Raw genomic sequence first — 18,595 nt, forward strand, 5'->3', positions numbered from 1 at the left:
TTGCCAAGGTAACCCTCTTCAAGACGAGATCCCCGATGTTGAAATGCCTAGGCTTCACCATAGCGTCATATTGTCTTGCCATGAGATTTTTGTACCTTGCTGTCCTCTATTCTGCATCCATCCTGACCTCGTCCATAAGGTCAAGGTTAAGACGGAGCTGTTCCTCGTTTTCTTCAGTTTGATACTTCCTGACCCTGTGGCTCGTCATGTGTACTTTTGCTGGTATAACTGCCTCGCTTCCGTAGGCTAGTCTAAAAGGAGTTTCTCCTGTTGGAGTTCTCGCTGTCGTTCTATAAGCCCATAAAACACCTGGTAATTCATCCGGCCATATTCCCTTTGCCCCTTTGAGCCGAGTCTTGATGATCTTAAGTAAGGATCGGTTCGCTACTTCTGCCTGGCCATTGGCCTGTGGGTGGGAGGGTGAGGAGTAATGGTTCTTCATTCCAAGCTGTTCACAAAATTCCCTGAAAGGTGTGTTGTCAAACTGTCGTCCATTGTCAGACACTAGTACTCTAAGTACTCCGAATCTGCATACAATGTTCTTCCAGACGAAGTTCTTGACATTCTGCTGCGTAATTTTGGCTAAGGGTTCGGCTTCCACCCATTTTGTGAAGTAATCTATTCCCACCACCAGAAACTTCATTTGCCGAGTTCCAGTCAGAAAGGGCCCCAAAATGTCTAGTCCCCATTGCGCGAAAGGCCAAGGGGCCATCATTGGCGAGAGATATTCTGCTGGTTGTCTGGGAATATTGCTGAAGCATTGACATTGATCACATACTTTGACATATGCTTTAGCATCAGCTTGGATGGTTGGCCAATAGAATCCGCTACGGATGACTTTATGGACGAGTGATCTGGCTCCCGAATGGTTCCCGCATACTCCTTCGTGAACCTCCCTCAACATGTAATTTGCTTCGTCCGGAGCCAAACATCTTAAGAGAGGCTGGGAAAAACCTCTCTTGTATAACACCTCGTCCATAAGCACATACCTGGCTGACTTGACTTTGAGCTTCCTTGCTTCGTCCTTCTCTTCTGGAAGCCTTCCGTCCTTTAAGTAGGACACTATTGGGGTCATCCAATTTCCTTCTCCCTCTATCTGCATCAGTTCTGGAAGGTCTATACTTGGCATGTAGTGTACACCATCTATATCGTCCAACGCCTCATTCGCAGATGCTTCCTTCGCCAGAGTATCTGCCTCCACATTCTCTTCCCTTGGGATTTGAACAAAATCTGCTTTTTTGAATTTCTTCACAAGGCGTACTACCTTCCTTAGATACTTCTTCATTCTGTCTTCCTTGGCTTCATATGTTCCATTGACTTGGCCTATGACCAGTTGAGAGTCTCCCATGGCAAGTATTGCGTCTGCTTCTACAGATTTGGCCAGTTCCAACCCCTTTAAAAGGGCTTCATACTCCACTTCATTGTTAGCAGTCTGGTATTGCAGACGGGCCTTGTATTTCAATTTGTCCCCTTCTGGCGACTGCAAAACAACTCCTATTCCTCCAACATATAATGTAGATGATCCATCTACATGGACGACCCATTTGTTGTACTCTCCTTCCCTCAGGTCTTCGTAACTTGGAGTGAACTCTGCGATGAAATCTGCTAGGGCTTGAGCCTTTATTGCATTTCTCGGTTGGTACCGAATGTCGAATTCGCTAAGTTCAACTGCCCACTGAATCAGTCGTCCTGCGGCTTCCAGCTTGTTCATTGCCTTCTTAAGCGGATGGTCCGTCATGACATTGATGACATGAACTTGGAAGTAATGTCTCAACTTCCTAGAAGCCGTTATCAGTGCAAAAGCCAACTTCTCCATGAGCGGATATCTTCCCTCTACTCCTCTGAGTGCCCGGCTAGTGTAGTACACCGGTTTTTGTATTTTCCCCTCTTCTCTGATTAAAGCTGAACTTACGGCGTGTGGGGACACCGCTAAGTATAAGTACAGTTCTTCTCCTTGCACGGATGGACTTAATAATGGGGCAGTTATGAGATAGTCCTTCAGGTCTTGGAAGGCCCTTTGGCATTCGTCCGTCCACTCAAATGCCTTCCTGAGGACTTTAAAGAAAGGTAAACACTTATCTGTGGCTTTCGAAACAAACCTGTTCAAAGCGGCAACTCGTCCTGTGAGGGATTGGACTTCCTTAATATTCTTCGGTGGCTCCATGTTCAATATAGCCTGGATCTTGTCCGGATTTGCCTCAATTCCTCTTTGCGAGACCATGAACCCCAGAAAATTTCCTGACGATACTCCGAATGCACACTTGCTTGGGTTCAACTTCATCTTATATCGCCGAAGTGTTTCAAAGGTTTCCTGTAGGTCGTCTAGATGGCTTCCCTCATCTATGCTCTTCACAAGCATGTCGTCGACATAAACCTCCACATTTCGTCCTATTTGTGGACGAAACATATGATTCACTAACCTTTGATAAGTTGCCCCTGCGTTCTTCAAGCCGAAGGGCATCACTTTGTAACAAAACAAGCCTTGGCTGGTAATGAAGGAAGTTTTTTCCTGATCGGCTTCATCCATCTTGATCTGATTATATCCTGAGAAGGCATCCATGAAGCTCAGCAACTGATGGCCAGCAGTAAAGTCCACCAATTGATCAATGCGTGGCAGAGGATAACTATCCTTGGGACATGCTTTGTTCAAGTCAGTGAAGTCTACACATATTCTCCACTTTCCATTAGCTTTCTTCACCATCACCACATTGGCTAACCAATCCGGGTAATAGACTTCCTTAATGAACTTTGCCGTGGTCAGTTTTTGAACCTCTTCCTTGATTGCCTTGTCCCTCTCGGGAGCGAATACCCTCTTCTTCTGACGGATAGGCTTAAAAAAGGGGTATACATTCAATCGATGAGTGATCACACTTGGGTCGATTCCTGGCATGTCGTCATGACTCCATGCAAAAACGTCGATACTTTTTCTCAGGAACTGGATGAGGTCTTCTCTTGCCTTCTCCTCCATACCTGTTCTGATTCTGGTAAATTTCTCAGGATCATCTTCTTGCAAAAGAACATCTTCCAACACTTCCGTGGGCTCTGCAATAACTCTTCTTTCCTCGATGCTCATTGTCTGCACCTGTTCGTCCAAAGCCATCATGGCTAAGTAGCATTCTCTAGCTGCCAACTGATCTCCTTGTGCTTGTCCTATCCCGTACTCCGTAGCGAATTTGACTGATAGATGGTAGGTCGAGGTTATCGCCTTCCAACTATTAAGAGTGGGTCTTCCAATGATGGCATTGTATGAAGAAGTACAGTCTACCACGAGGAAATTGACTTCCTTGGTTATCTGTTGCGGGTATGACCCTACCACAACTGGTAATGTAATGGTACCCACGGGCTGCACCTTCATTCCTCCAAATCCTATCAGCGGCGAGCATACTGGACGAAGTTGATCTCGTCCAAGCCTCATCTGTTGGAAGACGGGGTAGTACAATATGTTTGCTGAACTTTCATTGTCAACTAACACTCTTCTGGGTTGTATAATCTGCAATGAGCAGTGTAATGACGATCGCATCGTCATGCGGGTGATGGATCCTCTCAGCATCTTCATCGGTGAAGGAAATGGTTGGCTTGTCCATTGATCTCGTCCTTGGTGTTCGTCCAGAGAGCTGGACATTTTGTACCGCTTTGAGATACGTCTTCTTCGACTTGGAAGATTGCCCCATCGGGTTCCCTCCAACGATAATCCTTATCTCTCCAAGTGGGGGCCGGGATGATTCCTCCATTTTGCCTTTCAGCTTCTCATCTGTACGATCCCTTCCAACAAAGTGCTTCAACTTTCCTTGCCTGATAAGGTTCTCAATTTGCTGTTTTAGGTCATAACACTCATCCGTGTCATGCCCATGGTCCCTGTGAAAACGACAATATTTGTTCTTATTGCGCTTGTTGGGATCCCCTTTCATCTTCTCTGGCCATTTTAAAGAAGGATCGTCTTTGATTTGCATGAGCACCTGATTAAGTGGAGCGTTCAGGGGCGTATAGTTCTGGCTTCTTCCCAAGGGACCTGTCTTCCTGCCATCTCGTTCCTTCCTATCTTCCGTCCGTCCCTTCTTTGGACGAGGGGCTTGTTCTGAGTGTCGAGCTGGGTGCGCTTCCATCCTCTCAGCTCTTTTCCTCTTCTTGGCTATGATTGCATCTTCTGCATTCATGAAGTTCTGAGCCGAATGGACGAGCTCGGCCATGGTTTGAGGCTCCTTCTCGTATAGCTTGTGGATAAATAAATCCGAATTAATCTCGTTGTGGAAGGCTGCTAGTAGAAGCTTGTCGTCCACCTCGTCCACACTAAGGGCTTCTCTGTTGAAGCGAGTGATGAATGACCGCAGGCTTTCGTTCTCCCCTTGTTCTATGGTCAGTAAGCTGGACGAAGAGCGCTTGTGCCTCTGTCCCCCGATGAAATTGTTAACAAACAATTTGCTTAACTCTTCGAAAGAACTTACGGAACTTGGGGGGATTTTACTGAACCAAACTCGTGCCGGGCCTTTAAGGGTAGTAGGGAAGGCTCGACACATGATTTCATCAGGGACCCCTTGAAGGTGCATTATTGTCTTGAATGTTGCAATGTGATCAAAGGGATCACGCGTCCCATCATACGAGTCCAGGGAAGGTAGTTTGAACTTTGAAGGTAGAGGGTGGCCATTGATGGAAGCCGTAAAAGGAGAGTCAGTTCTTTGGACCAAATCTTCTATAGGATTCGTTCTCCTCATGTTCTCCTTCATCTCCTCCATGACTTTCTTCATTTGGTCCATCTCCTCTTTCAAGTGTGGCACTGCCCGTGAAGTGGTGCCTCTAAACTGGCTTCCAACCTCAGTATTCTCTCTGTCACCATGGCCTTGTGTCTGTCCTGCGTGTTCCTCACGTGTCTGTCTTCTCTGACTGATCTCCATCCTTAACTCCTGGTTTTGGCGAGTCAATTCCGCCATTGCAGCCGCCATGGATTGCGTATTCTGAACAGATGACGTCTGCATGACTGGTACAGATTGGCGATCACGCTGGGGATCACTTGAAGCGCCTCTGCTTCCCTGACGGCCAGGGCTAGTAGCCCTCGACCTGGTCCTGACCATCCTAACCCTTTGTCGCGGAAAAGAAAGTCGCAAAACAACCTTCACTTCCCACAGACGGCGCCAACTGATATCGCTCCGAATCAGTAAGGTGGATGGCCTGGCTTCGGTGGGCTATCGAAACGGTTGATGGCCTGCAAGGAAGGAAACGTGATCAAAGAGGAGACCGGAGAAGACCGGTCGAACCCCCTCCGATGGAGAAGTTAGTTTCGTAGAGAAGGAAGTTCCAAGTATTTTGGAAAATTGTCTGAGTGATTTTGGAAGTTCCAAGACACTCAGACAATTTTCCAAAATACTTGGACCTTCCTTCTCTACAAAACTAACTTTTCCATCGAAGGGGGTTCGACCGGTCTTCTCCGGTCTCCTCTTTGATTGCGTTTCCTTCCTTGCAGGCCATCAACCGTTTCGATAGCCCACCGAAGCCAGGCCATCCACCTTACTGATTCGGAGCGATATCAGTTGGCGCCGTCTGTGGGAAAATAGCGAAGGTTGTTTTGCGACTTTCTTTTCCGCGACAAAGGGTTAGGATGGTCAGGACCAGGTCGAGGGCTACTAGCCCTGACCGTTAGGGAAGCAGAGGCGCTTCAAGTGATCCCCAGCGTGATCGCCAATCTGCACCAGTCATGCAGACGTCATCCGTTCAGAATATGCAATCCATGGCGGCTGCAATGGCGGAATTGACTCGCCAAAACCAGGAGTTAAGGATGGAGATCAGTCAGAGAAGACAGACACGTGAGGAACACGCAGGACAGACACAAGGCCATGGTGACAAAGAGAATACTGAAGTTGGAAGCCAGTTTAGAGGCACCACTTCACGGGTAGTGCCACACTTGAAAGAGGAGATGGACCAAATGAAGAAAGTCATGGAGGAGATGAAGGAGAACATGAGGAGAACTAATCCTATAGAGGATTTGGTCCACAGAACAGATTCTCCTTTTACGGCTTCCATCAATGGCCACCCCTTACCATCAAAGTTCAAACTGCCTTCCCTGGACTCGTATGATAGGACGCGTGACCCCTTTGATCACATTGCAACATTCAAGACGACAATGCACCTCCAAGGGGTCCCTGATGAAATCATGTGTCGAGCCTTCCCTACTACCCTTAAAGGCCCGGCACGAGTTTGGTTCAGTAAAATCCCCCCAAGTTCCGTAAGTACTTTCGAAGAGTTAAGCAAATTGTTTGTTAACAATTTCATCGGGGGACAGAGGCACAAGCGCTCTTCGTCCAGCTTACTGACCATAGAACAAGGGGAGAACGAAAGCCTGCGGTCATTCATCACTCGCTTCAACAGGGAAGCCCTTAGCGTGGACGAGGTGGACGACAAGCTTCTACTGGCAGCCTTCCACAATGGGATTAATTCGGATTTATTTATCCACAAGCTATACGAGAAGGAGCCTCAAACCATGGCCGAGCTCGTCCATTCGGCTCAGAACTTCATGAATGCAGAAGATGCAATCATAGCCAAGAAGCGGAAAAGAGCTGAGAGGATGGAAGCGCACCCAGCTCGACACTCAGAACAAGCCCCTCGTCCAAAGAAGGGACGGACGGAAGATAGGAAGGAACGAGATGGCAGGAAGACAGGTCCCTTGGGAAGAAGCCAGAACTATACGCCCCTGAACGCTCCACTTAATCAGGTTCTCATGCAAATCAAAGACGATCCTTCTTTAAAATGGCCAGAGAAGATGAAAGGGGATCCCAACAAGCGCAATAAGAACAAATATTGTCGCTTTCACAGGGACCATGGGCATGACACGGATGAGTGTTATGACCTAAAACAGCAAATTGAGAACCTTATCAGGCAAGGAAAGTTGAAGCACTTCGTTGGAAGGGATCGTACAGATGAGAAGCAGAAAGGCAAAATGGAGGAATCATCCCGGCCCCCACTCGGGGAGATAAGGATTATCGTTGGAGGGAACCCGATGGGGCAATCTTCCAAGTCGAAGAAGACGTATCTCAAAGCGGTACAAAATGTTCAGCTCTCTGGACGAACACCAAGGACGAGACCAATGGACGAGCCAACCATTTCCTTCACCAATGAAGATGCTGAGAGGATCCATCACCCGCATGACGATGCGATCGTCATTACACTGCTCATTGCAGATTATACAACCAGAAGAGTGTTAGTTGACAACGGAAGTTCAGCAGACGTATTGTACTACCCCGCCTTCCAACAGATGAGGCTTGGACGAGATCAACTTCGTGCAGTATGCTCGCCGCTGATAGGATTTGGAGGAATGAAGGTGCAGCCCGTGGGTACCATTACATTACCAGTTGTGGTAGGGTCATACCCGCAACAGATAACCAAGGAAGTCAATTTCCTGGTGGTAGACTGTACTTCTTCATACAATGCCATCATTGGAAGACCCACTCTTAATAGTTGGAAGGCGATAACCTCGACCTACCATCTATCAGTCAAATTCCCTACGGAGTACGGGATAGGACAAGCACAAGGAGATCAGTTGGCAGCTAGAGAATGCTACTTAGCCATGGTGGCTTTGGACGAACAGGTGCAGACAATGAGCATCGAGGAAAGAAGAGTTATTGCAGAGCCCACGGAAGTGTTGGAAGATGTCCTTTTGCAAGAAGATGATCCTGAGAAATTTACCAGAATTGGAACAGGTATGAAGGAGAAGGCAAGAGAAGACCTCATCCAGTTCCTGAGAAAAAGTATCGACGTTTTTGCATGGAGTCATAACGACATGCCAGGAATCGACCCAAGTGTGATCACTCATCGATTGAATGTATACCCCTTTTTTAAGCCTATCCGTCAGAAGAAGAGGGTATTCGCTCCCGAGAGGGACAAGGCAATCAAGGAAGAGGTTCAAAAACTGACCACGGCGAAGTTCATTAAGGAAGTCTATTACCCGGATTGGTTAGCCAATGTGGTGATGGTGAAGAAAGCTAATGGAAAGTGGAGAATGTGTGTGGACTTCACTGACTTGAACAAAGCATGTCCCAAAGATAGTTATCCTCTGCCACGCATTGATCAATTGGTGGACTCTACTGCTGGCCATCAATTGCTGAGCTTCATGGATGCCTTCTCAGGATATAATCAGATCAAGATGGATGAAGCTGATCAGGAAAAAACTTCCTTCATTACCAGCCAAGGCTTGTTTTGCTACAAAGTGATGCCCTTCGGCTTGAAAAACGCAGGGGCAACTTATCAAAGGTTAGTGAATCATATGTTTCGACCACAAATAGGACGGAATGTGGAGGTTTATGTCGACGACATGCTTGTGAAGAGCATAGACGAGGGAAGCCATCTAGACGACCTACAGGAAACCTTTGAAACACTTCGGCGATATAAGATGAAGTTGAACCCAAGCAAGTGTGCATTCGGAGTATCGTCGGGAAAGTTTCTGGGGTTCATGGTCTCGCAAAGAGGAATTGAGGCAAATCCGGACAAGATCCAGGCTATATTGAACATGGAGCCACCGAAGAATATCAAGGAAGTCCAATCCCTCACAGGACGAGTTGCCGCTTTGAACAGGTTTGTTTCGAAAGCCACAGATAAGTGTTTACCCTTCTTTAAAGTCCTCAGGAAGGCATTTGAGTGGACGGACGAATGCCAAAGGGCCTTCCAAGACCTGAAGGACTATCTCACAACCGCCCCATTATTAAGTCCATCCGTGCAAGGAGAAGAACTGTACTTATACTTAGCGGTGTCCCCACACGCCGTAAGTTCAGCTTTAATCAGAGAAGAGGGAAAAATACAAAAACCGGTGTATTACACTAGCCGGGCACTCAGAGGAGCAGAGCGAAGATATCCGCTCATGGAGAAATTGGCTTTTGCACTGATAACGGCTTCTAGGAAGTTGAGACATTACTTCCAAGTTCATGTCATCAATGTCATGACGGACCATCCGCTTAAGAAGGCAATAAACAAGCTGGAAGCCGCAGGACGACTGATTCAGTGGGCAGTTGAACTTAGCGAATTCGACATTCGGTACCAACCGAGAAATGCAATAAAGGCTCAAGCCCTAGCAGATTTCATCGCAGAGTTCACTCCAAGTTACGAAGACCTGGGGGAAGGAGAGTACAACAAATCGGTCGTCCATGTAGATGGATCATCTACATTATATGCTGGAGGAATAGGAGTTGTTTTGCAGTCGCCGGAAGGGGACAAATTGAAATACAAGGCCCGTCTGCAATACCAGACTACTAACAATGAAGTGGAGTATGAAGCCCTTTTAAAGGGGTTGGAACTGGCCAAATCTGTAGAAGCAGACACGATACTTGTCATGGGAGACTCTCAACTGGTCATAGGCCAAGTCAATGGAATATATGAAGCCAAGGAAGACAGAATGAAGAAGTATCTAAGGAAGGTAGTACGCCTGGTGAAGAAATTCAAAAAAGCAGATTTTGTTCAAATCCCAAGGGAAGAGAATGTGGAAGCAGATACTCTGGCGAAGGAAGCATCTGCGAATGAGGCGTTGGACGATACAGATGGTGTACACTACATGCCAAGTATAGACCTTCCAGAATTGATGCAGATAGAGGGAGAAGGAAGTTGGATGACCCCAATAGTGTCCTACTTAAAGGACGGAAGGCTTCCAGAAGAGAAAGACGAAGCAAGGAAGCTCAAAGTCAAGTCAGCCAGGTATGTGCTTATGGACGAGGTGTTATACAAGAGAGGTTTTTCCCAGCCTCTCTTAAGATGTTTGGCTCCAGACGAAGCAAATTACATGTTGAGGGAGGTTCACGAAGGAGCATGCGGGAACCATTCGGGAGCCAGATCACTCGTCCATAAAGTCATCCGTAGCGGATTCTATTGGCCAACCATCCAAGCTGATGCTAAAGCATATGTCAAAGTATGTGATCAATGTCAACGCTTCAGCAATATTCCCAGACAACCAGCAGAATATCTCACGCCAATGATGGCCCCTTGGCCCTTCGCGCAATGGGGAATAGACATTTTGGGGCCCTTTCCGACTGGAACTCGGCAAATGAAGTTTCTGGTGGTGGGAATAGATTACTTCACAAAATGGGTGGAAGCCGAACCCTTAGCCAAAATTACACAGCAGAATGTCAAGAACTTCGTCTGGAAGAACATTGTATGCAGATTCGGAGTACCAAGAGTACTAGTGTCTGACAATGGACGACAGTTTGACAACACACCTTTCAGGGAATTTTGTGAACAGCTTGGAATGAAGAACCATTACTCCTCACCCTCCCACCCACAGGCCAATGGCCAAGCAGAAGTCGCGAACCGATCCTTGTTGAAGATCATCAAGACTCGGCTCGAAGGGGCAAAGGGAATATGGCCGGATGAATTACCAGGTGTTTTATGGGCTTATAGAACGACAGCGAGAACTCCAACAGGAGAAACTCCTTTCAAACTAGCCTACGGAAGCGAGGCAGTCATACCAGCAGAAGTACACATGACGAGCCACAGGGTGAGGAAGTATCAAACTGAAGAAAACGAGGAACAGCTCCGTCTTAACCTTGACCTTATGGACGAGGTCAGGATGGATGCAGAACAGAGGACAGCAAGGTACAAAAATCTCATGGCAAGACAATATGACGCTATGGTGAAGCCTAGGCGTTTCAACATCGGGGATCTCGTCTTGAAGAGGGTTACCTTGGCAACAAGAAACCTGGCCTACGGGAAACTTGGCCCAAATTGGGAAGGACCTTATAGGGTTATCAACTGCAAAAGGCAAGGATCCTACTATTTGGAAGCTTTGGATGGGCGGAGGCTGGAACACCCTTGGAATGTCGAGCACCTCAGGAAGTACCATCAATAAGTGCTGACTCTTCACCAGTGTCCTTGGACGAGATATCCGGACGAGCAGAAGTGTTTACTACTATTAAGTGTTTTTAAGTATTTTAATAATCCCCTAGAAAGTACATTAGTGTTTTCACTTTTGTGCTATTCATGGATGAGTTGGTTTGTATTTTTAATTCAATAAGGCACTAGCTCATGAGCATGTGTCATGCCTGTGGACGAATGATTACATAAGTTTGGATTTTCAAATATATATATATTGTTTTCAAGTATATTATTGGAATCCTTAAATGTTCATTCAGATTGATCCACAAAAAGAAAGCAAGCATGGACGAATGAAATCCTTGGACGCAAGGATATATCGTCCATAAGCCTTCCTCCAAAGGAAAGATGAAAAGGTACATCCGTCCATAATCCTGGACGAGATGAAAACTAAACTGAAAATTAAGCAAAGGTACATCCGTCCATAATTCAGGACGAGATGAAACCTAAACTGAAAATTAAGCTAAGGTCCGTCCGTCCAGAACATAGGACGAGATGAAACCTAACCTTAAAATGAAACTAAGGTCCATCCGTCCAGAACATGGGACGAGATGAAAAGGGCATACTCGTCTAGACCTCAAGACGAGGTGAATTCCTAAAAGTGTTCGTCCGAGACACGGACGAGCAAAGACCTCAAAACTAGCTTAACAATCCATTACATTGGACGAGAAAACGCTAAAAAGTCTAATCATCAAGGACGACAAAATGATCGTCCATAATTTTGGAATGATGAAAAATTTAGCCAAAAGGAATCAATTTACTGTATCTTGGTGATGTAATAAAATTCACCCACATGCCCAAGACGAGGTGAACTGCATTCCTAGATGGACGAACCACACTGCTGATATGAAAATAAAAATTTCATACATAAAGCAGGAAACATGTATATTCAAACACAATGGAAGTAAAAATAGAAGTATTCATTTCTTTCATGAAATTCAAAGGGTGGACGACCAACGTCCAGAAACCCCTTCAGTTTTGAATATGAAAATGTATATAAAACTCGTCCATAATCCTGGACGAGATGATTGTACTTGCATGAACTTTAAAAAAGAAAAAAAGAAGTAAAAAGCCCAAAACAACAGGCACTTCTATGAAAAGGCAAATAAAAGTAAATTTTCTAAGGAAATAGATTTCACTTGGGTGAGCTCGTCTTGGGGTCGTCCTGAATAACTTCAGTGTTAGCATCGTCCATGATGTTGACGTCCTCGGAACTCGTCTGCAACACGGAACTCTCTGTAGCAAGAGGAAGCTTGAACGAGTTGAAATCCAAATCAGGATACGCCTCTTTGGCATCAGCACGGAAGTCTTCATACCCAGCTGCATAATGACTGTCTAGACGATTCTTATACTCGTCAGACTTCTTAAAGGCAGCAACTGCTTCCTCACGTGCCTTCTCCAAGGACGAGGTAAGCTCTGAAACTTGTCCCTCGAGATGGACGATGCGGGTATCCTTCTCTAAGTTGTCAGCTTTGAGCTCCTCCACTTCGTTCTTCAACTTCGTCTCGCTTCCCAGCAGACGATTAAAATCCTCTGTCAACCTAATGACCTCCCCCTTCTTGAGCAAAACCTCATGGCCCAGCTCCTTAGCCTTATCCTTGGCTGTCTTGGCCTCTGAAGCAAGCTCCTTGGCCTGGCAAGTCGCTGTATAAAACTTTGACATAGCCTGCATTTGGACGAAAAGGAGTTAGACATTTCATTCAAAATTAAATGTCTACACACTAGGACGAGGAAGAAACTTACCTTGAAAAGGTCATGGATGCCAGAACGCTCAAACTCCTTCACTGACATGTTGTAACATTCGTTAACCTCATGATCAGTGACAATCCCTTTGAACGTCCTCCATGCATAACCCTCGTCCAGAACCAAATTAGAGGGACGATCAGAAGACTCAGACGGGCCAAGCTTTTGAGAAGTTTTGGGAGCAGGGGGAGGATTAGACGGAACAGGATGAACCGTTTGGACGGGCTCCACGTCCACCACAGGCTCGTCCAAGTTCACTGTTGGTGGCACGAACTTGGGAACCTTTGGAAGGGAAGTCCTTGGTTTTTGTTTTTTGTGGCCACGACGACTGGGGAGGTAGTCCAGATCCACAGTACTCGAGATTGATTTAGACTTCCTCTTCCCAGCCTGGACGGAAGCCACTTTAGCAGTAGGGGCAGCAACATCCTCGTCCCCGCTAGCCACTGTTTTCTCCTTGTTTTCCCTCATCGTGCTTATTCCTATGGTGAGGAAATTTAATATATATAAAAAAAAATAAAAATAAAAAAAATAAAAAAAGAAGGGAAAGGAAAGCTGAAACAGTGGACGATCACTTACTTCGACGAGTGAGCTCCTCGTGACTTAAATTCTCAGCAGTAGGAGTTGGACCGAGTCCCCAAGTTGCTAGACGAGAAAAAGTAACCAAGTCGTGGAAAGTCCTTCCTGGAAAAGTGCGAACCACTTCTATCTGATCCAAGTGAAGCTTATCCAAACGTGGACGAACGACAGCTGCATCACCAAGACAAAAGGTTAGACGAGTGACAGATAAAAATTTTTTGAAGGACAAACAAAATAAAATGGAAAGAAAAACATACCCTCAGGACGAAGACGACCTAGAGGGCTGGTAAAAGGAGGGAAGAGGGGAACACCCACATCAGCTGGGTCCCCAGCCCAATTTCCAGAAATAATAAAAAATTCTTTTTTCCAAAGCCGGTCAGACGAACTACGGCCCGTTATTAAATTGTAATATGAACCTTTGGACGAGAACTGGTAGAACCCAGCAGATTTTTTGATCTCTGAGGGCTTATAACAGTAAAGGAACTCGTCCACTGTAATTGGACGGTTCCCTTCCAACGCCTCACGCCATAATATTTGCATGGCAACTATCGTCCTCCAACCATTGGGGTTGAGCTGGTTTGGCCCAATACCCAACCTTTGGAAGAGGTCTCTGCAGAAAGAGTTTAAGGGAAACCTAAGGCCAGCTAATAGGTAAGAAGCATATACCCCTAAGCCAGAGGAAGGGGAACAACACCATTCTCCAGGCTCGGGTAGACGAGGGTTAAACTCTTTAGGGATTTGGTATCTATCTACAAGAGTTTTTAACTTAGCACCGTCTAAGGTGGATGCGACCTCTGGGGCACAACTATATATTACATCTTCGTCCTCTTCCTCGTCTTGAGGAGGACTTGATGGCTGTCTGGACGAGCTAGCCCCAGATCCAAAAGCCGCCCTACGTCGTTGTTCCTGAAATTCCTCTAAGGGAATGCCAGGAACCCCAGACGAGTAATGCTCGTCTGAGGAGTCACTACAGGACGAACTATCTACACTACCATCACTCTCAGAAGAACTGTCCTGGTAGTCGTCTATCTCTCTCTCTAGACTAGAAGATGAAGGCATGGTTGAAATGTAGAGGACTTAAAATGAGAGCCTAAAAAGAAAAAAAGAAAAAAATAAAGAGGAAATACCTGATGAAACTAGGACGAGAGCTAGACGAGAATCTCGGACGAGTTGGCAGAAGAGAGAATGAGGAAAAAGTGAGGGGCATGAAAGAGAATGCGCTATTTATAGGCCCCAGTAACAGGGTCAACGAAGCGACACTCACCACTCAGAGATTGACACGTGGCGATCCCTTTGGGAAACGAGATCGACGCGACTGGCCAACCAACAGTTTCGTGACACGTGGCGTACGAAAAAGCGAAATTTTGTTGAAATCACGACAATGTCCTGGACGACCCTTTGAACAAAGGGGCAACTGATAGAGAAGCGGAAAATAATTCCATCTCCAGCTCGTCCAAAAGGCTCGTCCAGAGCCTACAACGCAGGTCGATCCCAGAGTTTATCCAGAAGAAGAGGAGGAAGCGTCCATGAATAATAGCACCACTGCATTTACTGTCCTCCATGAAAGACATGATCGTCCATTACGTTCGTCCATGATCAATCATTAGATATCCTTGGACGAACCAAACCGTCCTACGCTAGACGGACGGAAACTCAACACTTAGACTTTCAACTAAACCCACAACTATCTCAACAAACCCTTCGAATAAATTAACTTGCATTAGCGGTTGCAATTTTATATCCGTTGAGGTAGTTAACTCCGGAGTTGTTGGTTTCCACAAATCCTGGGACGATTATTGGACAAGTAACCGTCCCAGGCCTCCTATATAAGGGACCGATCTGAACCCGACAGAGGTAAGATTTTCACTCAGACAATTTTCCAAAATACTTGGAACTTCCTTCTCTACGAAACTAACTTCTCCATCGGAGGGGGTTCGACCGGTCTTCTCCGGTCTCCTCTTTGATTGCGTTTCCTTCCTTGCAGGCCATCAACCGTTTCGATAGCCCACCGAAGCCAGGCCATCCACCTTACTGATTCGGAGCGATATCACTTGGTGTTGAAGATTAGTGATCCTAGCTGTGTGTAGAGTGATACAATTACAAACCTTTTATTTCTGTTCTTTACATTTTTTGCTTCATCAAAATTTTGGTATCCTCCTCTATCATATAGAATTGTCGCTTCATCTTGACTGAGCCCACCCCAACCCAAAACACAAAAATAAGGGGTAGAATCTGGAAATTTTGGTGAATTTTTTTAGTATTAATAAGACTTATTGGTTTGCATTACCTATATATTTGGGTCCATTATTTATACCCAATAGTGAAATCAGAAAGTTTTTCAAGGAGTTAAGCCAAATATATTAATATTTTTATTAAAAAATTCACACACACAAAGAAAAAAAAATGCCTTTCACATGATTTATTAATATGAGATGGGTTCAAGTTACACCTGGTGTAACTCTTGTGAAGTTACACATTTTTTCCACCGTAGATTTGTAAGTGATCTAACGGCTAAAAAAATATCGTTAAATACTATTACTTTCCATCTCATTCATAATTAATACTAGTATTTTTTTTCTCTGTCCTTATTTATTGTTTTTTGCTTGATAAAAGGGCACACTACCATTTTTAACCACTTGCATTTCTATACTTGAAAAAAAATAAAATAAAGTTTTTGCTTGATTAAAGGGCAGCAATGAATAGTTGCTGCCCCAGAAACTGATTCTGAAAAGTGATGCAAGATTGGCGCCTTTCGAATTCCAACCATTCGGGCTAGTTCTCTAGCAGTGGTAATGTAATAATCCTACAGAAAGGTGAAATGCATGAACACCACAGTTTAGTGATGCACCATTGTAAGAAACATGAAATTTTTTAAAGATTAAAAGAAAATGATGCGTGCAGCATATATTTGTAAGAGTATTGTTAATTAGATAAAACATGTATAGTCTTTTTCATTAAGAATTACATGAAGTGTGATGCTTTGGTACGTTTTCTTTCGAAACATATTTAGCTTTTATCATGGTGAAGCTGTCAAAATGCAAAATAAAATCTTAAAACAGGATTTGTTCTTCACTCGACCAATTTCTGTCTCTTCTTCTTGAGTTCTTGCTGTAAGTTTTCCATTATTGATGTTAGCTTCAAAATTTTCTTCTGTAACTTCTATCTGATTTATCATACAGGGTCTACTAGAAAAACAATAAATAAGGAGAGAGAGAAAATACTAGTATTAATTATGAATGAGATGGAAAGTAATAGCATTTAATGATATTTTTTTAGCCGTTAGATTACTTACAAATCTACGGTGTAAAAAATGTGTAACTTAACAAGAGTTACACTAGGTGTAACTTGAACCCATCTCTATTAGAGAATATTATATATTATTTTTTCTTACATAAGAAAATTTCATAATGTTGACTTTCTATAAATTGAGGCAAATATTTTCTTTCATTAAGTCTGTGTGTTATTTCTTAAATATTCTTTAAATATCTTAAATCAAGGGTATTTTAATTAAATTAATTAAATATTACATATTAGAATATAACAATAGGCTTAAAAAACAAAAATATATATAATATATATAAAATAAATAAATAGCATATTTTTCATGCCCTAATATATAAAATGTATTATAGAAGAAATATAATAATGAAACAAACTAAATGAAAAATTTTGTTCCGTTTTATGGATATGATAAAGTAAAATATAGCATAAAATTTTAATCATAAAAGTTATAGTATGTTTTCTTCTAATACATTAATATATGTGTGTGTATTCATTCCATAAGAAATTAAAAAAAAAAAAGAAAAAAAAAGAAAAGGAGATTTATTTATATAGGGTAATTAGGACACTTTTGGTATGAATTTCGATTGCAATTAGAATTTAATTTAAATTCTTAATTAAGCTTCTACTTTAATATTATATATATATATATATATATATGAATTTTTTTTGTATTTATATATCAATTATTTAATTTTTTATGAGAAGATAAAAATAATTTTTTAAAAATAAATAATGAAAGACTTTTCTAAGTGAAAAAATAAAATAAAAATTTATTAAATGTTAGCCAGAAAAATAATTTTTCAAAAGAAAAAGTATAATATTTTAGGATTAAGATGATGGATTTGATTTTTTTGAACCTCATCCAATTGCATGCTTAAGTTTGAACTGACCGTGGTTATAATAAAAAAGTATATCATTCTACTTAGTTAAGGGAAAGAGTGGTACACGCAATAGTTAGGGCACAAAGTGAACCGTGGTCATGCTCTCAGACTCTCACTGCCACATAGTTAGGGCAAGAGTGAACCGTGGTCATGCTCTCATACTCTCACTGCCACTGAGTCTGTATGTGAGCTTCTATTTCTATACATATAACCTCCACCAGAACGCTCACCCCACCAATTCCAACGAGTTAAAATACCTCTTCCTCCACCATTTCCATCAAATCCTCTTCAAAATTTCTTTGATCTAAATCTCCAAGATGAGCCACCGCACTTTGGATATCTCTAGCATTTCAGCCAAGGACTTGAAGTTGAAGAAAGTGAGTTGTTTCTCCAACAAGATGGGCTTGTATGCCACTGTTTCTATTGACAGTTCCAGCAACTCCTCTGAGCAGAAGACACCGATTGACAAAAACGGAGGCAGCAATCCAATATGGAACTCTCCCATGAAGTTCATCATCAACGATGTTCCTGCAGCCCAGCAGACCATTGTGGTGAAGCTCAAGGCCAAGAGGATCATCCGAGACAAAGTTATTGGCCGAGTCCGTGTGCCCATGAAGGAACTGCTGGATAATTATGGTGATTCAAAGGGTGAAAATCAAATCAGCTATACTGTTGTTACCCCCAGTGGGAAGGCCAAAGGGGTACTGGACCTTCGGTTGAAGTTTGGGGAGCTGGTAAATTATCCAACTGGACCTGGTCATGGGGTTGTGGATGTATATCAACACCCACCTACACCTGCTTATGGCGGGTACCCACCACCTGCACCTGCTTATGGCGGTGGATACCCGCCTCCTCTGGCTTATGGTGGTGGGTACCCGCCTGCACCGGCTTATGGGGGAGCTTATGTTCCTGCACCTGGATATGGTCCTTATAGTTATATGCCATACACTGCTCCGGCTGCACCGGTGCAGCAGCCACAGCAGCGTGTCATTCCTGGCCTTGTGGCGGCCGGGGTTGAAGCGGTGATCTTTGGTGCAGTCAAGGGCTTAGTCACCAATACATTTTTTGGTGATGGTAATGGTTTCAATTTTTGAATCTAGTCTCTAGGGTTGTTTTATGTTTCATGTTAAAAAAAATGGGGAAGGGGCCGCGGGTGATGTTTTATATATGTATTGGGCTAAAATAAAAGTTTGTGTTTATATTTCAGTTTTATACATGCTTTTTTGTACCTTGAATTTCCAAAGGTTTGAATACATTATGGCAACTTTCCTCTCTAC

The 18,595-nt window shown here is 43.9% G+C and overlaps 3 protein-coding genes across 3 annotated transcripts; 2 read left to right on the forward strand and 1 right to left on the reverse strand.

Moving 5' to 3' along the window:
• Positions 1-106: 106 nt before the first annotated feature.
• On the reverse strand, positions 107-5,066 carry LOC115980537. Its single transcript, XM_031102770.1, has 5 exons — positions 4,176-5,066; positions 3,471-3,956; positions 2,699-3,415; positions 1,278-2,572; positions 107-1,211 (listed from the first exon to the last, which is right to left on the reverse strand). The coding sequence occupies exons 1-5, from the start codon at positions 5,064-5,066 to the stop codon at positions 107-109; spliced, it is 4,494 nt and encodes a 1,497-aa protein (XP_030958630.1).
• Positions 5,067-5,719: 653 nt separating this feature from the next.
• On the forward strand, positions 5,720-11,133 carry LOC115980538. The gene is made up of 5 exons (XM_031102771.1): positions 5,720-7,938; positions 8,032-9,378; positions 9,445-10,284; positions 10,366-10,560; positions 11,097-11,133. The coding sequence occupies exons 1-5, from the start codon at positions 5,720-5,722 to the stop codon at positions 11,131-11,133; spliced, it is 4,638 nt and encodes a 1,545-aa protein (XP_030958631.1).
• Positions 11,134-17,635: 6,502 nt separating this feature from the next.
• On the forward strand, positions 17,636-18,412 carry LOC115980539 (protein SRC2-like). Its single transcript, XM_031102772.1, has one exon. The coding sequence runs from the start codon at positions 17,636-17,638 to the stop codon at positions 18,410-18,412; it is 777 nt and encodes a 258-aa protein (XP_030958632.1).
• The last annotated feature ends 183 nt before the right edge of the window (positions 18,413-18,595 follow it).

This window comes from Quercus lobata, chromosome 3, assembly GCF_001633185.2.
Source record: "Quercus lobata isolate SW786 chromosome 3, ValleyOak3.0 Primary Assembly, whole genome shotgun sequence".
Taxonomy (NCBI): domain Eukaryota; kingdom Viridiplantae; phylum Streptophyta; class Magnoliopsida; order Fagales; family Fagaceae; genus Quercus; species Quercus lobata.

Excerpts from the sequence above, each read along its gene's own strand:
- LOC115980537 (XM_031102770.1), bottom strand. The coding sequence starts at position 5,066 with ATGGTCAGGACCAGGTCGAGGGCTACTAGCCCTGGCCGTCAGGGAAGC. Across the intron at positions 2,573-2,698 it reads GGTTAGCCAATGTGGTGATG|TTGCTGAGCTTCATGGATGC; the intron begins GTGAAGAAAGCT and ends GCTGGCCATCAG. Across the intron at positions 1,212-1,277 it reads AAGGAAGACAGAATGAAGAA|GGAAGAGAATGTGGAGGCAG; the intron begins GTATCTAAGGAA and ends TCAAATCCCAAG.
- LOC115980538 (XM_031102771.1), top strand. The coding sequence starts at position 5,720 with ATGGCGGCTGCAATGGCGGAATTGACTCGCCAAAACCAGGAGTTAAGG. Across the intron at positions 7,939-8,031 it reads GAAGTCTATTACCCGGATTG|TTATCCTCTGCCACGCATTG; the intron begins GTTAGCCAATGT and ends TCCCAAAGATAG. Across the intron at positions 10,561-11,096 it reads GCAGAACAGAGGACAGCAAG|ATTGATCCACAAAAAGAAAG; the intron begins GTACAAAAATCT and ends ATGTTCATTCAG.
- LOC115980539 (XM_031102772.1), top strand. The coding sequence starts at position 17,636 with ATGAGCCACCGCACTTTGGATATCTCTAGCATTTCAGCCAAGGACTTG.